The sequence below is a fragment of the Herpailurus yagouaroundi genome, unplaced genomic scaffold (assembly GCF_014898765.1).
Source record: "Herpailurus yagouaroundi ecotype Mexico unplaced genomic scaffold, PumYag 160, whole genome shotgun sequence".
Classification (NCBI taxonomy): domain Eukaryota; kingdom Metazoa; phylum Chordata; class Mammalia; order Carnivora; family Felidae; genus Herpailurus; species Herpailurus yagouaroundi.
This window is the reverse complement of record NW_024412401.1, coordinates 44,252,086-44,273,808: the sequence shown is the minus strand read 5'-3', so window position 1 is coordinate 44,273,808 and position 21,723 is coordinate 44,252,086. Positions and strand designations below refer to the sequence as shown.

Genomic DNA, 21,723 nt, shown 5'->3' with positions numbered 1-21,723 from the left:
TAACCAACTGAGCCACCCAGGCGCCCCTGTGATAATTCTTATCTTTACTTTGTGCATGCAGGGCTGATGCAATCCCTGTGGACACACACTGAGCTGTTGTGCCAAGGCAGTGCCTTGGAGGGCATGATTGGGCAGAGGGGGCAGGTGGAAGGGACAGCCATGCCTCCTCCTTCCACTCCTTCTCTAACCTGGGGGCCCCATGCAGCTGGAAGGGGACAGGTTTCTTCAAGCCCTGAAGAGCCTCACTTCTCTTATCCTTGGAATGACACCATCTTTGATGCCTCCCAGCCAAAGTCACCATGTGATTTACTGATAAGGGAATCATAGTTATGGCAATACTTACAGTTAACAAGTATTTATTAAATGCACTATTTGTTAAATGTACCTTACATAAATGAATATGCATAAATGAACACAGGCACAATAGCAAACCAACAGGGGTGAAGCCTCATAGAAAGTGAATGCGTAACATGCGATGTATACTTTTTAAGGAGAGAAAGCAGAGTTAAGTGAGGATCCAGCCGTCAAAGCCTCAGATCTGTAAGGACACAGACTAGGATTCAAACCCAGGACTGTCTAAAGCCTTTGCTCTTTCCACAGCTCCCATCTGCTTCCCCCACTCTCTCTTTCATGTATGTGCATGCAAACATACACACACACACACACACACACACACACACATTTTACTATCTTGTTTTTGAAACTGGAGGACACCAAAGGAATCACCACCAAAAGCTCTCAATTCCTTTATGAGGCATTCAAGAGAGAATTTAGTAGACCAAAAACTCTTAGAATGCAGGTCTAAAGCCATCATAGAGCCAAGCTGGAGAAGCAGACGAATGATACATGAGCAATACAGGGCCCAGGGAAGCATGGGGAAAGGGAGGAGGAGACTGCGTCAGAGGGGCTGACTCTGAACTGAGCTTTGAGAGAAGAGAAGGGGGTGACTGAGGAGTGGAGATGGAATGGGTTCCGGGGGGAAGAGCAGCAGATGTGAAGCGCAGAGGACTACCAGCAGACCTTCTCGGAGACCCACACAGATGGTGCCGGGGCCTTGGTACTGGACGAAATCACCTGGTAGAGCCTGCGTGGAAAGTCGTAAAGAACATGTGAGCACTTTGGCTGGATGAGGACTCCACATATGTGTAGCATTTGTGGCTCTCTTTCTCCCCTGCCAGCAATGCCTGGGCTCCTTTATGGAGTCTCCATGATTTCTATGGAGCAAAGGATCCAGACTAAGCCGATCAGCACTTCCCATGCCCTTGGTGGCAGTGGTTGATTCAGTGGTGGGCAGGGGACCCAAATTGGTCCAATGAAAGCGAATCTCAGGTTCTCTTGGGAAATGAGGACACATGTTGTATTGGGAGCTTGACCGCAGGGAGGTCAGAGTTAGGATGAAATGGACAATAGGACACGAGAAACAGGGACGCTGAAGGAAATGCAGTCCTTGATGACAACCTGAGTTCCCGGCTCCAACCTTACCTGAAGCCTGCACTGCTTGTGGGCTTTTCAAATGTGTGAGTCCCATTATTAAGTCAGATGGAAATGGGCTTTCTCTTGTAACTGAAGATATCCCCGTTGAACCCTTCTAGAATTGTTAGCTGCTTAAAGCAGGTCCATAGTTTGCCTTTGCATCAGTTCCAGCCCTTATTACATCACCTACCTCAGAGACATCACTTAATGCATAGCTAATGAATGAATGAATGAATGAATGAATCATCACACCCACTCCCATCATGCCTAATAAGAAATGATTGTTTTTAATTTAAAAATTTTAAATTTTGATTGTAGACTCTATGTCCTACCACAAAGCAGATGCTTTCACATCTGGCAGCTGGAACTTTCCATCCTGTATGTCGTACACAGTATGGGGACCTGTGCTTCGGGCTCTAACCTGGGGCCATAACCTGCTAGGTTCAGTGCTGCTTAAGTTCAGTGCTGCTGGGTTAAATTGGGTTCATCAATGTGGAGCAGTGGTTCTCAACCATGATGATTTTATTTTATTTTATTTTATTTTATTTTATTTTATTTTATTTTTTAATGTCTATTTATTTTGGAGAGACAGAGTACAAGCAGGGAAGAGGCAGAGAGAGAAGCTAGACACAGAATCAGAAGCAGGCTCCAGGCTTTGAGCTATCAACACAGAGCCCAACATGGGGCCTGAACTCACGAACAGCGAGATCATGACCTGAGCCAAAGTCAGATGCTTAACCTACCGAGTCACTCAGGCACCTCTCAGCCAGAAACCAGGATCATTTTACAGGACCACCATCCCCCCTGCCCTGACCCCAGGGATGTTTGGCAATGTCGAAGATATCGTTGGTTAACTTGGGGGCTGGGGATGCTATTCATATTTAGTGGGTAGAGGCCAGGGATGTTGCTAAACCTCCTACAATGCACAGGACAGCCCCCCGCCCCCCCCGCACACACACCCAATAATTATCTGGCTCAAAATGTCAATAGTGACAAGGTTGAGAAACCATGGTGTAAAATTTCCTTTGGACTTCATTAACTAAGAAACACTGGGGAGTCACTATGCACAATACCTAATGGCCTATACCCTAGGAATAGTCCCTGATGAGTGTCAAGAGCCTCTAACTCACCTCTTCTTACTCCTGTAGCATTTCACAGCTAAGACAGAAGTAGTTCTGTATACTGGACACTGGAGGGCAGGAATTTCCAAAGTTAACACTTAGCCTAAGCTACTGCAGCCATTAAAAACATTCGAGGGCGGCTGGCTGGCTCAGTCAGTTGAGCTTCCAAATCCAAATCTTGGCTCAGGTCATGATCCCAGGGTTATGGGATCAAGCCCCGTATGGAGCCCCACATCTAGCCCTGCAGTGGGCTCCGTGGAGCCTGTTTGGGATTCTCTTTCTCCCTCTTTCTCTGTCCCTTCTCTGCTCACGTTCTCTTTCAAAATAAATAAATAAACTTTCAAAAAAAAAACACACCACATTCCTCTCTAGATATGGTGAAGACTGCACAATTGTAGAAAAAGATATGAATAAATGAAAATAGCTAAAAACATCTAAAGAATGTGCCTGTGAAAAACCAGCCAAAATCAGAAGATACTTTGAGTGAATTGACTAACTGTTCAGAATGAAACGTGGTTATGCTAGCTAGGTATTTTAGGGAAAAGTATTTTTATTGCAAGGAACAGACATCCCCCTGAGCTGTCTAAATCTGAAAGGGAGATTTGGGGGAGGTTATTTTTTGGTAGGGAAAGTTCCACTGAATACAAGAAAGAGTTGGCCACTGTGGCAATACCTCCTTGCCCCCCAACTCCCTGTGTGGTAACCTCACCGTGGGAGCTTGGTATGGGCCCCAGTGGGCATGTTTATACCATGGGGGTCAACAAACATTGCAGGCTTCTTGTTTCTTTTGCTTCGTCTTCCATTTTTCTCTTTTAGGAGTTGGTTGTATAAAAATTTCCTGGCCCATCACTACAACCAGGCCATGAGCAAGAGCCAGGGAAGTTCGAAGAGCTTCAACAGCTAAAACTTGTGAACTTTCCCTAGGGATCTGTCAGCATAGCTTGGCCCCCCACTATTTCCAGACTCAGGGTTTCTTCCTTCAAAACTTCAAATTCCTGGGGCACCTGGGTGGCTCAGTCGGTTGAGCGTCCGACTTCAGCTTGGGTCGTGATCACGAGGTTCGCGGGTTCGATCCCTGCATGGGGCTCACTGCTGTCAGTGCAGAGCCTGCTTTGGATCCTCTGTCCCCCCCTTTCTCTGCCCCTCCCCCCACTGGTGCTTTCTGTCTCAAAAATAAATAAAACATTAAAAAAAAACCCCAACCTTTAAATTCCTGGAAAAGAAAACCCAAACAGCACAGCATCGACCCTGCTCCCAGCGGCTGTGGATCACACTGCAGGGCAGTTCGAAGGACATATTGTTGTGAGCTGGGTAGGTGCCTCTCCAAGTGTCTCCCACATTCCACTTACAGCTGTCTAGCTGTCAATCACTTCTAAAATAGGCATCTAAAATATCTAAAACATTCCCTGCTACCATGATCCAAAAATGTTATGTACCACCTGAGCACAGTCCCCTCTCCTAATACCAGACCACAGAATCCACAGATAACATCAGAAGGCCAGGCTTCTCAAAGACTACGGACCCCAGGTTATAACTATTTCCCCCCTTTGGTTCCTTAGAGAACCCATTGGACTATCAACAATCTGTAAAATAAGGGGTAAACATAGCTCACACCCACATACACTAGAGTCAGTGGTGAATCACAATGAAGGAAAAAGGAAAAATTATAGCAACACCGTTTAAAAGAAGGACATGATGGTTATGTGCTCCAGAGGCATTTCCTCACCTTGGAATTCAATGGGCCTCTGCTCTAAGTTTTCCATCAAGGCTTCACAGTCTTCACCCATCATCCCATTCTACAGATTCTTTGAACTATGTAAGATGGGATTGGCCCTAAGAGTTCAGTAGCAGGGCAACTGGCCCGCAAGCTGGACCAGCTGGAGAACTTTCTCTTGTCCCGGATCTCACTGAAGGTTACTGCTTTTATATTATCAGGCAAATGCAAGGCAGCTGGATATCCTTATGCGCAGGGCACCTGATTCCAAAATCCAAACTAGCCCATAGGAGTTATGCCTCTCTCGTGGCTGTAGGGAGTACAAAGCCCTGGTTCTCAAACCTGGCTGCATCCTGGAATTACCTGGAGAACTAATATTGATGCCTGGTTCCAACCCCCAGAATTCTGATTCAGTTGGATGGGTGTTAGGACTTCTAAAAACTTCCCAGGTAAAGATGATTCTGGGAACATGGTGGAATAGGAAACACCAGGAATCTGTCTCCCCACCTAGACAATAATTGCACTGGCAGAATGTGTCTGACGTAACCAGTTTGGAACTCTGGAGTCATTGAAAGCTTGCAACTTCCAAGGGAGGGCTTGGATGGTAGATTAAGATGAATTTTGGTCAATTTCAGCTCTTAGCACAGTAGCGGCCACCTATTCTCCACCCCCAGCCATGTGGCAGGCAGTTGTGCACATGTTCCTGGCAGCTTATGGGAGCCAGAATGGGCTCTGATCACTAATTGCTGCTTAGGATCACAGAGGTGCAGACAAAGAGGCGGGCATCTATTGTTGCCAGCCCCTCCCCCCTCAGCTGAAGTGACAGCCGGGGGATTTAAAGGGCCAGCACTCCTTTTCGCTCTTCTCATTTTTCCCTTTTCCTCTTTGGGGAGCCAGATACTAAAGACTAGGAGACTCGATAAAGACTACATATACAGGGAAATTAGTAAGTGACCATGCATACCCAAGGAAATACTCAGAAAAGACCTAGAAGATGTTAAATTTACAACTTATCCTGATCCTTGGCACAGAGACAGCCTATAATTAAAAAGAAAAAAAAAAGCAAAAACAATAAATGAAAACAATAACAAAAAACAGCTAACCCTGGGGAAAGAGGAAAATCTAACTTCCAGAGGTATCACAGTATTAGATTTAAATGTCCAGTTTTCAAGAAAAAAATCACAAGGCATACAAGGAAACAGAAAAGTATGGCTCATTCAAAGGAAAAAAATAAACAGAAATTGTTCCTGAAAAAGGCCTGATGGCCAATATACTAGACAAAGACAACTGTCAAAGATGCTCAGAGAATGAAAAGAAGATGTGGGAGAAGTCAAGAAAATGATGTATGAACAAAATAGAAGTAAAATAAAGAGAGAGAAAGCCTAAAGAGCAACCAAAAAGAAATCCTAGAGTTGAAAATGACAATAACTAAAATGAAATATTCACTAGAGGGATTTAAAGGCACATTTAAGCAGGCAAAAGGAAGAATCAGTGAGCCTGAAGACAGGACAATAAATATCGAGTTTGAGGAATGGAAAGTAAAAAGATTGAAGAAAAGTGAACAGAGCCTAAGAAACATGGGACATCATTGAGCAGAGCAACATATGCGTTGGGGGCATCCCAGAAGAAGAGAAAGAGAGAATATGTCAAGAAATAATGCATGAAAACATCCCAAGTTTGATGAAAGAGATGAATATAAACATCCACGAAGCTCAATCAACTCCAAGTAAGACGAACCGAAAAAGATCCTACACTGAGACACATTATAATCAAACTTTTGAAAAATTAAGATAAAGATAAAGAGAATCTTGAAAACAGCAAGAGAGAAATGACTCATCACATACAAGGGATCCTCAATAAGATTACTGGCAGATTTCTCATTAGAAACTGAAAGTCAGAAGAGAGTCTTGCAGGGTGAAATGAAAGGACATTAGATAGTAACTCAAAGCTACATGGAAAAGTAAAGATATTCATCAAAGTAAACACATGGGCAGGGCACCTGGTTGGCTCAGCTGGTTGCATCTGACTCCGGCTCAGGTCATGATCTCTCAGTTTGTGAGTTTGAGCCCCGCATCAAGCTCTCCACTGTTGGTGCAGAGCCCTCTTCAGTTCCTCTGTCCCCCCTCTCTCTCTGCCCCTCCCCTGCTAGTGCTCCCTCTTCTCTCTCAAAAATAAATAAACATTAAAAATGTATACATTAAAAAAATAAAAAATAGGGTTGCCTGGGTGGCTCAGTAAGTTAAGCATCTGACTTCAGCTCAGGTCATGATCTCATGCTTTGTGGGTTTGAGTCCTACATCACCTCTGCACTGACAGTGTGGAGCCTACATGGGATTCTCTCTCTTGCCCTCTCTCTCTTCCCCCTCTCCTTCCCCCCCTCTCTCTCTCTCTCTCTCTCTCTCTCTCTCTCTCTCTCTCTCAAAATAAATAATAAATAAACTTAGAAAAATAAACAAAATAAAATACATGGGCAATTATAAAAGCCAGTATTGTAACGACAGTGTATAACTCTAGTTTCTGTTTCCCATGTTACTTTAGAGACTAATAGAGTCTTAAAAATTACTAGTCTAAAGGCTAGTATTATTATAACTTTGGTTTGTAACTCCAAATTTTGTTTGCTACATAATTTAAGAGGCTAATGGATTTCAAAGAGTTATTTGTTTATGGTTTTGGAGACACCATGTATAAGGATGTAATTTTGTGACATCAACAATCAAGAGAGGTGGGGACAGGGGTGTGAAGGAACAGTTTCGGTATGTTATTGAAGTTAAGGTGGTATAAATTCTAGCTTGAGTGTAATAACTTCAGGAATTGAAATGTAATCCCCATAATAACCATGAAGAAAATAGCCACAGAACGCACACAAAAGGAAATGCAAAAAGAACTTAAATCCTTCACCACAAAAAATTAAACATGAAAGAAGACAGTAATGCAGAAAATAAGGAACAAAAAAAAAAAAGGTACAAGGCATATAGAAAACAAATAGCTAAATGATAGAAGTAAGTCCCTCCTTACAGTACTTACATGAAGGTTAAACCTTCATTCTGATGACGTGGCAAGGACGCCCAAGGTCGTGTGAAAACACCTACCTAAGTGACTAAATAAATGTCTCTTTTTCTGTTGCCTTAAAAAAAATGCTTGTGTTGCATCCCTGCTTATACCTTCTTAAGAGTAAGCCATCCCAAACACCTCCTGAAAGTGGGTGGGCTTTAAAACAGGTTTTGAATGTTCTTATGCCGGCTCATGCCTCGCTATCCTATTTGCTGAACCACCAGACACTGCTTCCCCTTCTTTTTCCCTCCTCCAGAAGGCCCTCCTCTTGGGGAGAGACTCTCGTAATGAGAGAGTGTGGAAATTTCTGCACGTGGATGGCTAAGGTGGCTTCTGATTGCAGTGTAAATGTAAACGGACTTTCATTTCCTCTCTTTTTCACAGATGGTTAACATTGATCTGTCTTTCATTTCACTGACCTTTTCTTCTACTGTATACAGTCCATTTGTGAACCCATCCACTGACATCCTCATTTCAAATACGGTACTTTTAAAGTTCTAGAATGTCCATTTTTTCTTAGATTTCTTTAAAATGTTGATTAATTTTTTGGGGCGCCTGGGTGGCGCAGTCGGTTAAGTGTCCGACTTCAGCTCAGGTCAGGATCTCACGGTCCGTGAGTTCGAGCCCCGCGTCAGGCTCTGGGCTGATGGCTCAGAGCCTGGAGCCTGCTTCCAATTCTGTGTCTCCCTCTCTCTCTGCCCCTCCCCCGTTCATGCTCTGTCTCTCTCTGTCCCCAAAATAAATAAACATTAAAAAAAAGTTTAAAAAAAAAATAAAATAAAATGTTGATTAATTTTTGAGAGAGGGAGTGTGAGCAGGGGAGGGGCAGAGAGAGAGGGGGAACACAGGATTCCATGCGGGTTCTGCACTGACAGCAGGGAGCCCGACATGGGGCTTGATCCCACGAACCATGAGATCATGACCTGAGCCGAAATCAAGAGTCAGACATTTAACTAACTGACTGAGCCACCCAAGTGTCCCTAGAATGCCTTTTTTAAATAGCTTCCGGGGCGCCTGGGTGGCGCAGTCGGTTAAGCGTCCGACTTCAGCCAGGTCACGATCTCGCGATCCGTGAGTTCGAGCCCCGTGTTGGGCTCTGGGCTGATGGCTCAGAGCCTGGAGCCTGTTTCCGATTCTGTGTCTCCCTCTCTCTCTGCCCCTCCCCCGTTCATGCTCTGTCTCTCTCTGTCCCAAAAATAAATAAACGTTGAAAAAAAAAAATTTTAAAAAAATAAAAAAATTAAAATAAATAAATAAATAAATAGCTTCCATTTCTTTGCTGAGAAATTCCTGTATGTTCATTTGTTTTAGCCAAGTTTTCCAATAAATCCTCAAAAATTTTTATAATTGTTGCTTTAAGATCTGTGTTTACCATTTCTTTTTTTTTTTTAATGTTTATTTATTTTTGAGACAGAGAGAGACAGAGCATGAATAGGGGAGGGGCAGAGAGAGAGGGAGACACAGAATCTGAAACAGGCTCCAGGCTCTGAGCTGTCAGCACAGAGCCCGACGCGGGGCTCGAACTCACGGACTGTGAGATCATGACCTGAGCCGAAGTCGGAGGCTCAACCGACTGAGCCACCCAGGAGCCCCTGCGTTTACCATTTCTAACACCTGAGTTATATTGGGATCTCTTTCTCTTCACTATGGGTCACGTATTTCTGTTTCTTTGCATGTCTGTCAACTTTTCCGAAATGTATGCCTGACATTATAGATGACACGTAGAGACTCGGGATTCTCTCATTTTCCTCTGAAGAGTGTTGATTCTTGTGTGGACAGATAGTTACCTGGGCTGGACTCAAATTCCAAACTCCATTTACCCTACAGGGGGCGTAAGTGGAAATTGCTCGATTTCCAATGTTGCTATTTCCTGGGGAAACTGTAGTTGTTCCTCTTCATGGACAGTTTAGTTGTCATCCAGGATTTAAGTCAGTTTCTATGCAGATTTGGGGGTTCTCCATTCTGTGTTCCTCTTTCTGGGATTTTCTTATTACTTTTCTGCCTCCTTGACATCTACCAGTTTCATACTGACTCAAGTCTTTCTCTGAGTTCTAGCTACCCACTTCCGTGTAAATTGGGAGATAACCTCAAAATGAAAAGTTGTATAAATGTAAACTTTACCCAATACATTTCCCTTCTTTCAAGGAGCAGCCTGGTTTCGGTCCATCTCTTTTGCCTTCGAATAGATTTATTTAATTTTTATTTTATTTTCCCTTCTAGAATTCATGACTGTCATCTCTGGGGGCATTGGACTGTATAATTTACTTTCCTATGAGTCAAAACATTCTAATTCTGTATTAATTTAATTTTGTTATCATCCTTCACCACCCTCCTTTTTTTCGAGGATTAATGGAGATCAACAGAAAACTTCTAACATTAGGGGCACCTGGGTGGCTCAGTCTGTTAAGCTGCTGACTCTTGATTTTGGTACAGGTCATGATCTCACGGTTCATGGGTTTAAGCCCCTCATTAGGCTCTGTGTTGTCAGCACAGCTTAGGATTTTCTCTCCCCTACGCCCCTCTCTGCCCTTCCCCTGCTCACACTCTCTCTCCCTCTCTAAATAAAAAAACAATAAACAAACAAACAAACAAACCTTCTAACATTAATACGGATTTTATTTCCTGAACGAATCATGTATTGGTGTGTATCATTTAGGTTACTATAAACCATTTGTGAGTAGTAATGGATCATTATTAATTTATTAATGGTGTCTTTTGACAAGCAAAAGTCTTCTAATTATAATGAGGTAACAACTTATCATTTTTTTAGTTATTGTCTTCTGTCACCTCCTAAGAGACCTTTATCTATGCCCAAGTTAGAAAGATATCCTCCTATGTTTTTCTCTAGAAGCTTGTGGCTTTAGCTTGTACGGTTCGATCTATAATTTGTTTTGAATTAACTTTTTGGTATGTATAAGATACACACAACATACATGAGTTGCAAAACCATGAGTGAAAAAAAACCAAATGCAGAGTACCTGTCATACAACACTATTTATATGACCTTCCATAGCAGGAATAACTCAGCTGTAGTCATAGAAATCAGAACACTGATTTCCTGGGCGGGGAGACGGTACTGACTCAAAGGGGCACAAGAAAAAAATACTGGGGTCATGGAGACGTTCTGTGTCTTAATTAATAGTTTTTACATATACATGGACATGTGTAAAAAACCACAATAAACTGTACACCTAAATTGCATGTGTTTTACGTTATGTAAGTTGTACTTCAATTAAAAATGTAGTAGAAGGCTTAAAAACCTCAAGTAAAGAAAAGAACTTCAATGATCCTATGTTTGTTTGTTTCCTAAATGGGAGAAAAATCTAGTCCCTTGGTAATGTCAAAGAGAAGCTACTGGCTTATGAATTGTTATGATTCTAAGTATCTAATTCTTTCATCATCAAAAGAGAATGTGATGACATCATCATTCCCAGAAGACTGAAATAATAAGCAGGCAAACTGGGGAGTGCCGAAGAACCACTACCAGGGTATCTGATTCATGACTTTTCAAAGGTCTCAGAAGGTCCTGCTTGAAAACCGTCTGCCCACTTGAGATTTTCCACATGTCTTCCCAAACCACCATGCCATAAGTGTTGAGTCTCCAAGGAAGAAACTGTGCAAAAGTCCTCTATGATCTTAGGGAAACAAAAGGTAAGAGTTTGTCCTTCATTTCAACCAAATCGAGATACATTCAACTCCTTCTCTGCACACAATTTCATATTGCATAGACGAAATATCACAAAGGAGCTTTACAAACTTGATGGCTAAAATATCAAGTCAATGTACAAATAATCTAAACTTTATAGTTTAGCCTCTAGCCCATGCTTGGAATCAATTTTATATTCAAATACTTTTGAGAAGGAGCATCTATTTTATGCTGTTATCAGTCCTATCATCTGTCTTGGGATGATGAACTTCATAATACTATTTCACTAAAGATAGTTCCTTCATAACTACATACCTCTTTGAAGTCCAAGTATTTTCTCAATTTTCTCTTTTCTCTGACACCACGCTCTGTGAGTTATGCTGGGAAGTGGCATTTGTATTTTTCTCTTCTGCAGGAAAAGCCTTGTGTACTCTAGAAAAGACAAATGAAGTTTATAAAATCTCTTGCATCAAGGCCAGCTTAGACGAGCTAATGTCCTGGCTTCGGGCAGCTGGCTCCCATAAAAAGTGTCTCCGCTGGCTTAACTCTATTTTCATATAGAGAGACATCCAAGGACCAGAGGTGCCTTAATTCCTAGCCAATATATATTAAATCAGCTAGTTAAAGTCATGGAGAGTCACAATTCAACACAGCTTACTCTGTATTCATTGTACTATATTTAATCTATTTTTATCTGTTTCTTTTTCCTCTTAGGAAAGGATGAAATACAGAAGAAAAACAAGTCAACTGCTATTACTTTTATTGTTTTTATGGGCTTTGTACAGACAGTATCATGTCAGGTAATTTTTAAAAAGTAATGTATATTTTATTCTGGGGTTTGATAAAGATCTAGTATGTCAGAAAGGTGATAGGTTCACTCTCTGAATAAAATCAGCCTCCAAATATACCCCCATATATATATATATATATATACCAATCCAATATACCCCAAAATATCCAAATGGCATTCAAATACATCAGCATAAACATAACCTTCAGCATAAAAGTTCTTAGTTTCTAATGGGATCAGGGCTGACCACAATGTTTGTAGGCCCGTTTGTGTGAGAACAAGGAATGTTAAGCTACCAACACAGTAACCATGTAATTAAGGCAGTTAGTAAGTGTTGGAGAAAGTGCCATTGTTAAATAGGCGGCATCTTTTTATTTATTTATTTTTTTAATTTTTTTTTCAACGTTTATTTATTTTTGGGACAGAGAGAGACAGAACATGAACGGGGGAGGGGCAGAGAGAGAGGGAGACACAGAACCGGAAACAGGCTCCAGGCTCTGAGCCATCAGCCCAGAGCCTGACGCGGGGCTCGAACTCCCGGACCGCGAGATCGTGACCTGGCTGAAGTCGGACGCTTAACCGACTACGCCACCCAGGCGCCCCAGGCAGCATATTTTTAAAGAGACATCCCTAATATTGGTGGCTTCTGGCACTAGGTATGGTATTTGCAGTCCACATACGTACACAAGCAGAAAGATTTCATTGGCCATCAACAAGTTCCATCGTTTCGAGTATTAAGTTTTTCTTTCATTTGTAACTCAAAGAATTAGGTTTTCTTTTTTAAGATCTAGTGTGTGAAGTCCTTAACTGTGGTGATTTTTTATCATGCTCATTACTGTATGTCTGCAACCAATAATGTCCTTGGCACATGGTACATGTCTTAGTCCGTCCGAGCTGCTATAACAGAATACCATGGACAGGATGGCTTATGAACGCCAGAAATTTATTTCTCACGGTTCTGGAGGCTGAGAGGTCCAAGATCAAGGCGCTGGCAGACTTGGTGCCCTGGTTCATGGACAGCCACCTTCTTGCTGTGTCCTCACATGGTTGAAGGGACAAGGGAGTTCTCTGGTATCACTTTTGTAAGGCCACTAATCCCACTCATGAGGGCTCCAACCTCATAACCCAATCATGTCCTAAAGTCCCCACTTCCTAATGCCATCATGTTGGGGGTTAGGATGTCAACCTTCAAATTTGAGGGGGACACAAATATTTTGTCCATATTATGTGTTCATTGAATATTTGGTAATGTTAGGGAATAAGATGAATGGATTGCTGGAGTATAACTCTAGTCATCTTAAATATGGAAACATCTTATGTAAGTTTAAAAGTAATGTAATGTTTTTTGTTTATCCTAAGCACAAAGAAACTACAGAAGATATATCGGTGCTGGTAAGTCCGATTTACAAATATGCTATGACCCCTTCTTTGAGGACGAAACCCGTTGGGGGCAGTGGAGTACCTGCAAGTCCTTGGTTCCTCCAGGCAACAGTAAACCAAAGCAATTTTACTGACGTATGTTGGAGATGCTCCTTTAGGGTCAGAGTACTAGGAGTCAAAGTAGAGCAGACTGGCGGGGTGCCATCTGTAATGGAGGAGTTAGAACTGGTTAGAGGAAACGTGTTACAGGAAACAGAACCCAGCTTCCAGGAATCTTGGGTCTTTTAAAGCTCTGGGAAATCACACAGGAGAAAAGTTTCAGCCAAAAGACTCTTGGGAGATTGTATTAACCACAAGCCCCCTACAAAATCACACTATCAGAATGTACGCGGAGAGGAAAACTTCCCCAAAGATTGTGTAAGACCCAAATTCCTAATGAAGTGCAAGAAGCTTCCTTTCTGATGCTTGTTGTGTCCAAGGGCCTTGTCTCAGTTGGTTCTATGTGGTCCAACACCCCCGCTAAGACCATGACTCTACATGCAGGTGAGCTGCTCTGTGCATGAAAATAATGTAGTAAGATGGTTTTCATGGGAGAGTATGTTTCCCCCAGACGGAGCCGTGGCTCACAGTCAACCACCTGAAAACAGCAGGAAAACCTGTAGACAAAGGTGGGAACGTGCAAGGAAGGTCTGCTGCAGCAGAGGCTGGGAGAAAAAATGAATTAAAGTGTTTTCTGATAAAATGTACACAATGCAACACAATCTGACAATCATCCCATCATTAATATTAGGTCTTCTTCGCATCATGATTCTAAAGCCTTAACACACCGATACTCAGTAACCAAAGGCCTTGCTGTCGATAAGGCGGGTGCCTGCGTAGAAGGCCACGTCTCAGTCACACCCTGGACGCCGCAGTGCTCCTATCTGTGTACACAGGCACAAAGAAGGACTTGTGACGTACGACTCAGCTCCACAGCTGCCCCTCGTTAACTCAGCCCAGGATCAACTCTCCAAAGATGTGTTAGCCGGGGTGCCATTAGAGTGTATAGCAAGGAGGAAGTAAGGACCCCGGCCCAACTTCTGGTCTTTCCACCTGCTGTCTGACTATGGACAAGAGAATAATAGGTCCACGTGCCTCAGTTTCCTTGTCTAGTAAATTGAGGATGATAATAATAGTAGTACCTATCTCATAAGGGTGGATTAAATTAGATAATACTCGGGAAAGTATTCCATAAGTATTAGCCATTAATGAAGGGAATCTAACCTCCTCTAGCTGGCTAGGGAATACTTCCCTTAGGTGAGGATATTTAAAATAAGACCTAAAGGCTGTGTGAGAATTAGCTGGTTGAAGCGTGGAGTGTTTAAGGAAACTTAAAAAGGCCAGTGAGTCTGGAACATTCTAATTGTGGGGCCCCGTAGGAGATGTGGCTAGAACAAGGTGAAGGGTCAGATTATGCAGAATGCTATGGCCATAGAAGGAGTGTGAACATGATCCTTAGGCCAATGGGAAGCCACTGAACACTGTTAAACAGAAGAATAACATGGGAGCAACTGGAGCTTCAGGAACATGATAGAGGAAGCAGAGTGGACATATGGAGAATGGGTTGCAAAGGGCCAGGACAAGGACAGGCAGAGAGGGTATCACAGTGTTAATTTGGGGGGATCGGAATATGGAGGGTCATTATACTATTCTCTTTCAGTTTGCACACCGTTAACATTTTTCATACTGCAAAGTCTTGGTTAAAGTGCACAGATGATGAGACCAATTAGAAGGCTACTGCAATAGCCCGAATAAGAGATGGTGGTGACTTGGAGTCATGCGGTGGCAGAGAATGAAGATAGGGAATGGATTTGAGAGACGTTTTGGAGATAAAACCAGCAGGGTTTAAAGATGGATTTGGGGCTGGGATTTTGGGAATGCTCTGAGTGTAGAATGATTCTCACACTTCTGCCTTGCTAATCCAAGTGGAGCCAGTGAGATAAAGCAACATTTGAAGGGTTCCTACCGTGGGGAAGACATGATGACTTCCACATTAAGCATCTTCTTCTCGTGGTATCTGTGCGAACTTCAAGCAGGAGACTTCAGAATGCAGTTGGATGTCTGAGCCTTAAATTCCCGGGAGAAGTCTAGTTGCACATACAAATTTGAAGCCACAGGAAAATGCCTGCAAGCATGTCAATCGATCAAATAGAAAGCCTAGGAAAAACCTTTCTGAGAATGACTCTCAAATCAGGGCTTCTGAACAGACAGGATATTTAAGGCTAACCTTAGACAGATAGTAGGGATCTATTTCCAATGCAATGGGGGGGGGGGGGGGCGGGAATCAGTACTCTAGATGAATTTGGAGGCGAGGTGGCTGAAAATAGAAGGAGGTTTCATGTGATGACTGCTATTTATCAGTGAGAAGAAGGAGAATGAGCACTGTAGAAACACATAAAGATTTCTGGGCAGCACAGAGCCTCAGTCAAGGTTAGAAATCATGATTTTCCATGCCACTACCTTCAAAGTTCATCACTGCTTTTCTTACTGCTTCATGCTTATCTCGCATTTTACATCATATCATAATATAACCCTTGATTTGGTAGACATTCAATTATCTCAAGCTCAACTAGATACAGTGTGATTCTTTGCACTATTTCTTCTGATAGGTCTATGAACAGTCCATCAAAGGAATTAAAGCTTTCAGACTGGTTTTCTCCCAGGTAAGAACTCCAAGTCAAACACATGTGAGATTAATCCATAGATTGCCCAGTAGAAACTAACACTGTGTCAATAATACTTACAACTGGCCTTCCAACTGTTGGGCGGGAGATTGATCTTTGATTACCTTACAAAAAAATAAGCAGTGTCCCAGTGGATATTAAGGCCCACATCCTTCATAAATGAGAGTATAGATGACAGAAACCCAACAGAAACCCAAACCTAACATTATGGCAGGTCAAAATGTGAAGGGTCCATGTTTGATCATTTGCTTGATTCTCCTCATTTCGCCAACGAGGGAACCAAAGCCCAAGTCAGATAGATGGGTCGTCTGTGCACTTCACACTTTAATACAGCAGCTTTCCTCCAGCCTCTCTGCCTCCCGCTCCTTACTGTACCCACGTGTCTTTCTCCTTGGTGGTGCAGGGCTTCAGGACTTGTCTGAATTAAGACTTTGAAAGGAAATGTCCAGCTAAGATCATGATTGGATAATGGTCCATGAACCATCCTCCTATGATATTACAACTTTTGTCAGATCTAACAAGGACACATAAAGCACACCGGTTATTTTAAAAAAGCATTTCATACAAAGAACTGTTAACTAGTATAAAGTTACCTAGTTAGTGGTTAACTAGTGTAAGTAACTGGAAAGTCTGGAAAGAGAATTCTAAGGTGTCATGGGGGGAACAACCACAGGAAGTAACTATTTTCCCCAGGAAAAGGGCTGAAGAAACAGAAGGAAGAGGCCAAAATTGTGAAACCCTAGAAACTTGGAGAGCTTAAACTCAGTGAGTTTAAGACCCACTCAACTGGTGCTGGTACCACCAGGCTCCAGAAAGGCCTCTTGGGACAAGGAGCCAGACCTCTACGGAGGGGCACAATGAGGCTGGGTTTGACAGTGTTGGAAAAGCTGAAATCTGGATCCAGATGGAACTATATCTCGGTGGTGGAGACTTGCAGGAGGAGGAGGCAGATAAGGAGCCCCCTGGAAACCGGAAAGAGCAAGTTCCTTCTTCCCCCAGGCTTGTAATTTTCCTCCAGTGCCCTCTATTAGCAGAGCCTAACAGGGTGCCTGCTGGCAAAGAAGAGATGTGGTTTGCGGAGTCCTGGCTCAATATAAGAAAGCCCAGCATAGTGCGGTGGGTTTAGTTATGAAAGAAGTTAGCTTAATAACTGGCACGGGATCCCACTCACAAGACAAGTAAGGCATATCCTTGTAAGTCAGCGTGATGATTCATCACAACAATTGAACAAAGGAGAAAACCATATAATCATTTACACAGATTCCAAATTGACTACCAATAAAATTCAGTTTTCACTGCATTTTTTTTTTTTTGGCTTAAACAATATAAATTTATTTCTTCCCACTTCTGGAGGCTAGAAGTGGATGGTCAAGGTGTGGGAAGTTCGGTTTCCCCTGAGGCCTCTCTCCTGGGCTTTCTTGTCCTCACCGGGCTTTTTTCTGTGCGCCATCATCCACAAGCATCCATGGTGTCTCTTCTTGTAAGGACACCAGTCCTATTGAATTTGGGCCCCACCCTTATGACCTCATTTAACCTGAATTACCTCCCTGAAGGCCCTGTCTCTAAATAGCCACAATGGGGATTAGGGTTTCAACATATGAATTTGGGGGAGACAGTGTTCAGTCCATAACAGGTTCTGAAATAGTTAATAGAATCTTTTTTTAAAAATATATTTATTTATTTTGACAGAGACAGAGACAGCATGAGTCGGGGAGGGACAGAGAGGGAGAGGGAGACAGAGAATCCCAAGCAGGCTCCACACTGTCAGCACGGAGCCAGATGCGAGGCTCAAACCCATGAAACCAAGAGATCATGACCTGAGCTGAAACCAAGAGTTGGACACTTAACTGACTGACTCACCCAGATGCCCCAATGGAATCTTTTTCTTCCAACTGTACAACAATTCTCATTCTGTTTTCATTCTTTTCCTTGATGACCATCAAGGTTGAACACCTTTTCCCATGAATATTGGCCACTTGGATATTTACTTTTGTAAAATGCCAGTTTCTATCTGTGGGTCTCCTTTCTGCTTTCTTGTTAGTGTCCTTGGATGCACAAAATTTTGTTTTCTGCGGAAGTCTAATTTATCTAATTTTTTTTCTTTTGATGTCCATGCTTTTGGTGTCACATCTAAGAAATGATTACCAAATCTAAGATCATGAAAATTTACTGTAGTTTTCTTCTAAGAGTTTTATAACTTTTGCTCTTACATTTAAGTCTTTGATCCATTTTGCATTAACGTTTATCCATGGTGGGAGATAAGTGCAACTTCATTTTTTTTAAATGTAGATATCCAGTGGTCTCAGCACAATTTGTTAAAAAGACTATTTTCCCCCATTGAATGGTCTTGGCACCCTTTATTTAAAATTAACTAATCATAGTTGTATGGGCTTTTTACAGACTCAGTTCTATTCCATTGACCTATATATGTCTATCCTTATGTCAATAACACACTGGTTTGATTATTGTATCTTTGCAGTAAGCTTTGAAATCGTGAAGTGTGAGTCCTCCAATTTTGTTCTTCTTTTTCAAGATTGTTTTGGCTATTTGAGGTTCCTTACAATTCCTTATGAATTTTAGGCTCAGTTTGTTCATTTCAGTAAAAATAATTAATTAAATTAAATTAAATTAAATTAGCAGTTAGAAAAGTGATAGTGTATTACCTTCCCAGGGTTGCTATAACAAATCACAACAAACTACATGACTTAAAACAACATAAATTAATTTCTTCACAACTCTGGAGTCCAGAAATCCAAAATCAAGGTGTCAGCAGGGCCACGTTCTCTCTAAAGCCCAAAAGAAGAATTCTTCCTATCTCTTGAAGACTCTGGTGGCCCCAGGCATTCTTTGGCGTGAAAGCATAGCTCCAGTCTCTGCCTTTGTCTCTACATGGCCTTATCTGTATCTCTCCTCTATGTGCCCTTTCATCTTAAAAGAACACCTGTCATTGGATTCACAAGCCCAACCTAATTCACAATGATGTCATCATAATTAATTACATCTGCAAAGACACTATTTCTAAATAAGGTAACATTCTGAAGTTCCAAGTGGATTTGAATTGGGGGGAGGGTTACTATTCAATGCAGTACATGTAGGAATGACATTGAATCTGTAGCTCACTTTGGGGCGTATTACCATCTTAACAATATGAAGTCTCCAATCCATAAACATGATGTCTTTCCATTTATTTAGGCCTTCTTTAATCTTTTTCAACAATGTCTTATAGTTTTCATTGTATCAGTCTTGCACCTCCTTTGGTTGTGTGTATTCCTAAATATTTTATTCTTTTTGTTCCTGTTATAAATGAAAATGTTTTCTTAATTTTATTTTCAGATGGTTCGTTTCTAGTGTATGGAAATATAAATGATTTTTGCATGTTGATCTTGTATCCTGCAACAATTACTGGTTCTAATAGATTTTTTTTGGAAGACTGCTTAGAATCTTCTCTATTAGTAGAGATAGTTTTACTTCTTTCTTTCCAATTTGGATGCCTTTTATTTCCTTTTCTTGCCCAACTTCCCTAAACCTCCAGTACAATGTTGAAAGGAAGTGGATAAAACAGACAGCCTTGTCTTGTTCCTGATTTTAGGGGAAAAGTTTTCAGTCTCTCAAAAATAAGTATGATGTCAACTGTGAGTTTTACATAAGATGCCCTTTATCATGTAGAGGAATTTCCCTTCTGTTCCTAGTTTGTTGGGTATTTTTATCATGCAGGATTGTGGGAATTTTGTCAAATGCCTTTTCTACATCACTTAAGATGATCATGTGGGTTTTTTACTTCCATTTTATTAATATGGTGTTTTACATAGATTGGTATTTGTTTGTGTTTTGTTTTGTTTTGTTTTGTTTGTTTTTGGTATTTGTAGGTTGAACCAGCCTGCATTCCTGGAATAAATCTCACTTCAGATTTTAATATACTGTTGGATTCAGTTTACAAATATTTTGTTGAGGATTTTTGCATTTTTATTCATAATGGATATTAGTCTACAGTTTTCCTGAGGTGTTTTTTCCTGGCTTTTGTATCAGTAATTCTGGCCACATAGAATGAGTTAGAAAATGCTCTCTCTTCTTCAATTTCTTTGGAAGACTTTGAGAACGATTGGTGTTAATCTGTTAGATGTTTGGTAGAATTCCCCAATGAAGCCATCTTGTCCTGGGCTTTTCTTTGTTGGGAGAATTTTGATTACCAATCCAATTATTTTTATTAATTCTGTTGCCTTGTTCCAGGCCTATTAAATTTTTCTATTTCTTCTTCAACTAGTTTTGGTAGTTTGTGTGTTTCTAGGAATTTGTCCATTTCATCTATTTATCTAATAAGGTCATGTACAATTGCTCATAGTATTCTCTTATAATGCTTTTTCTATCTGTAAGGTCTGTAGTAGTGTCTCCATTTCCACTCCTGATTTTAATAATAGGAGTCATTTCTGGATTTTTGGTTTCAGTCAGTCTAGTTAAAAATTGGTCAATTTATCGATATTCTCAAAGAACCAATTATTGGCTTCATTAATTCTGTCATGTTTTTCTTTTCCTCTATGTCCGCTGTCTCTGCTCCAGGCCTTATTATTTCTTCCTTCTTCTTGCTTTGGGTTTAGTTTGCTATTTTTTTCTAGGTCCTTAAAGGTGGAAGGTTAGGTTATCAATATGGTATCTTTCTTCTTGTTTAATACAGATGTTTACAGCTATACACTTCCTTCTGAGTACTGCTTTTCACTGCATCCCATAAGTTTTAGTATGTTGTATTTTCATTTTTATTCATCTCAATGTATTTTCTAATTCCCTTTGTGATTTTTTTTTCTTTGACCCATTGGTTGTTTCAGAGTGTTTTGTTTAATTTCCACTTATTTATGAACTTTACAGGTTTCCTTCTGCTGTTAATTTCATTCCACTGTCAATGGAAAAGATAGTTTGTATGTTTCCAACCATTTTAAGTTTATTGAGATTTATTTTATGGCCTAACATATGATCTATCCTGGAAAATGTCCCATGTGTATTTGAGAAGAATATGTATTCTGTTGTTGGTTAAAATGTTCTATGTATGTCTGCTCAGGTCTGCTGTTGAAATCCTATGGCAAGTTTTTAAATTTCAGCTATTATACTTCTCAGCTTCAGAACTTCTATTTGGTTCCTTTTTATATTCTATCTCTTTATTCACATCCTCTGCTTGTTAAGCCTTCGTTCTCCTGATTTCCTTTAGTTCTTTTTCCATGGTTTTCTTTGGCTCTTTCGGCATATTTAAAATAGTTGATTTAAAGTCTTGTTATAGTAAGCCCAATGTCTGGCTTCCCCAGGGACAGTTTTTGTTAATTCTTTCCTCCCATCAATGGACCACACATTCTTGTTTCCTTGTATGCCTCATAATTTTTAGTTGAAAACAGGCATTTTGTATACTATAATGTCGTTACTTTGGAATTCTGATTCCTTTGCCTCCTCAGAGTTTGTTGTTCTTGCTTGTTGTGGATTGTAGTTCTTTGTCTGTTTGGTGACTTTTCCAGACTATTTTTAAAGACTGTATTCTTTGTCTTGTTTGGTCTGAGAGGTCTCTGTTCCTTTAGCTTATGGTCAGCTACTGGTTTGTTAAAGATATCCTTAAATACCTAGAGCCATAGTGGTGGTGGTTGTGGTGGTGGTTGGAGGATAATTGGAGGAGTAAGAGGAGGATGAGGAGATGATGATGATGAAGAAGAAGAAGAAGAAGAAGAAGAAGAAGATGACAGTGGCAGAGGAGGAGGAGAATTCCAAGGGGGAGGAGGAAGAGGAGGAGGGGAAGGAGAAAAAGGGAAGGAAAGGAAAGGAAAGGAAAGGAAAGGAAAGGAAAGGAAAGGAAA

General features: G+C 41.2%; 1 protein-coding gene and 1 long non-coding RNA gene across 7 annotated transcripts in view; one reads left to right on the top strand and one right to left on the bottom strand.

Moving 5' to 3' along the window:
• LOC121034930 (uncharacterized) overlaps positions 1-21,723 on the bottom strand; it is a 67,603-nt gene that overhangs the window by 4,624 nt on the left and 41,256 nt on the right. For both annotated transcript variants that reach the window (XR_005792676.1, XR_005792678.1), the window contains 2 exons: positions 13,258-13,380; positions 11,321-11,437 (listed from right to left, as the gene is read on the bottom strand). This is a non-coding gene — a long non-coding RNA (uncharacterized LOC121034930). The remainder of the gene's footprint in view (positions 1-11,320; positions 11,438-13,257; positions 13,381-21,723) is intronic.
• The window catches only part of LOC121034929 (N-acetyllactosaminide alpha-1,3-galactosyltransferase-like), a 20,133-nt gene continuing 8,296 nt past the window's right edge, over positions 9,887-21,723 (top strand). The window contains exons 1-4 of one of the 5 annotated variants that reach the window (XM_040482176.1): positions 9,887-11,010; positions 11,720-11,805; positions 13,155-13,187; positions 15,824-15,877. In XM_040482176.1, the coding sequence (XP_040338110.1) occupies positions 10,990-11,010; positions 11,720-11,805; positions 13,155-13,187; positions 15,824-15,877 (194 nt within the window). In that variant the 5' untranslated portion in view covers positions 9,887-10,989. Of the gene's footprint in view, positions 11,011-11,719; positions 11,806-13,154; positions 13,188-13,965; positions 14,234-15,823; positions 15,878-21,723 lie in introns of those variants that run through there. The other 4 variants (XM_040482177.1, XM_040482173.1, XM_040482175.1 and 1 more) reach the window with 4 other exon arrangements.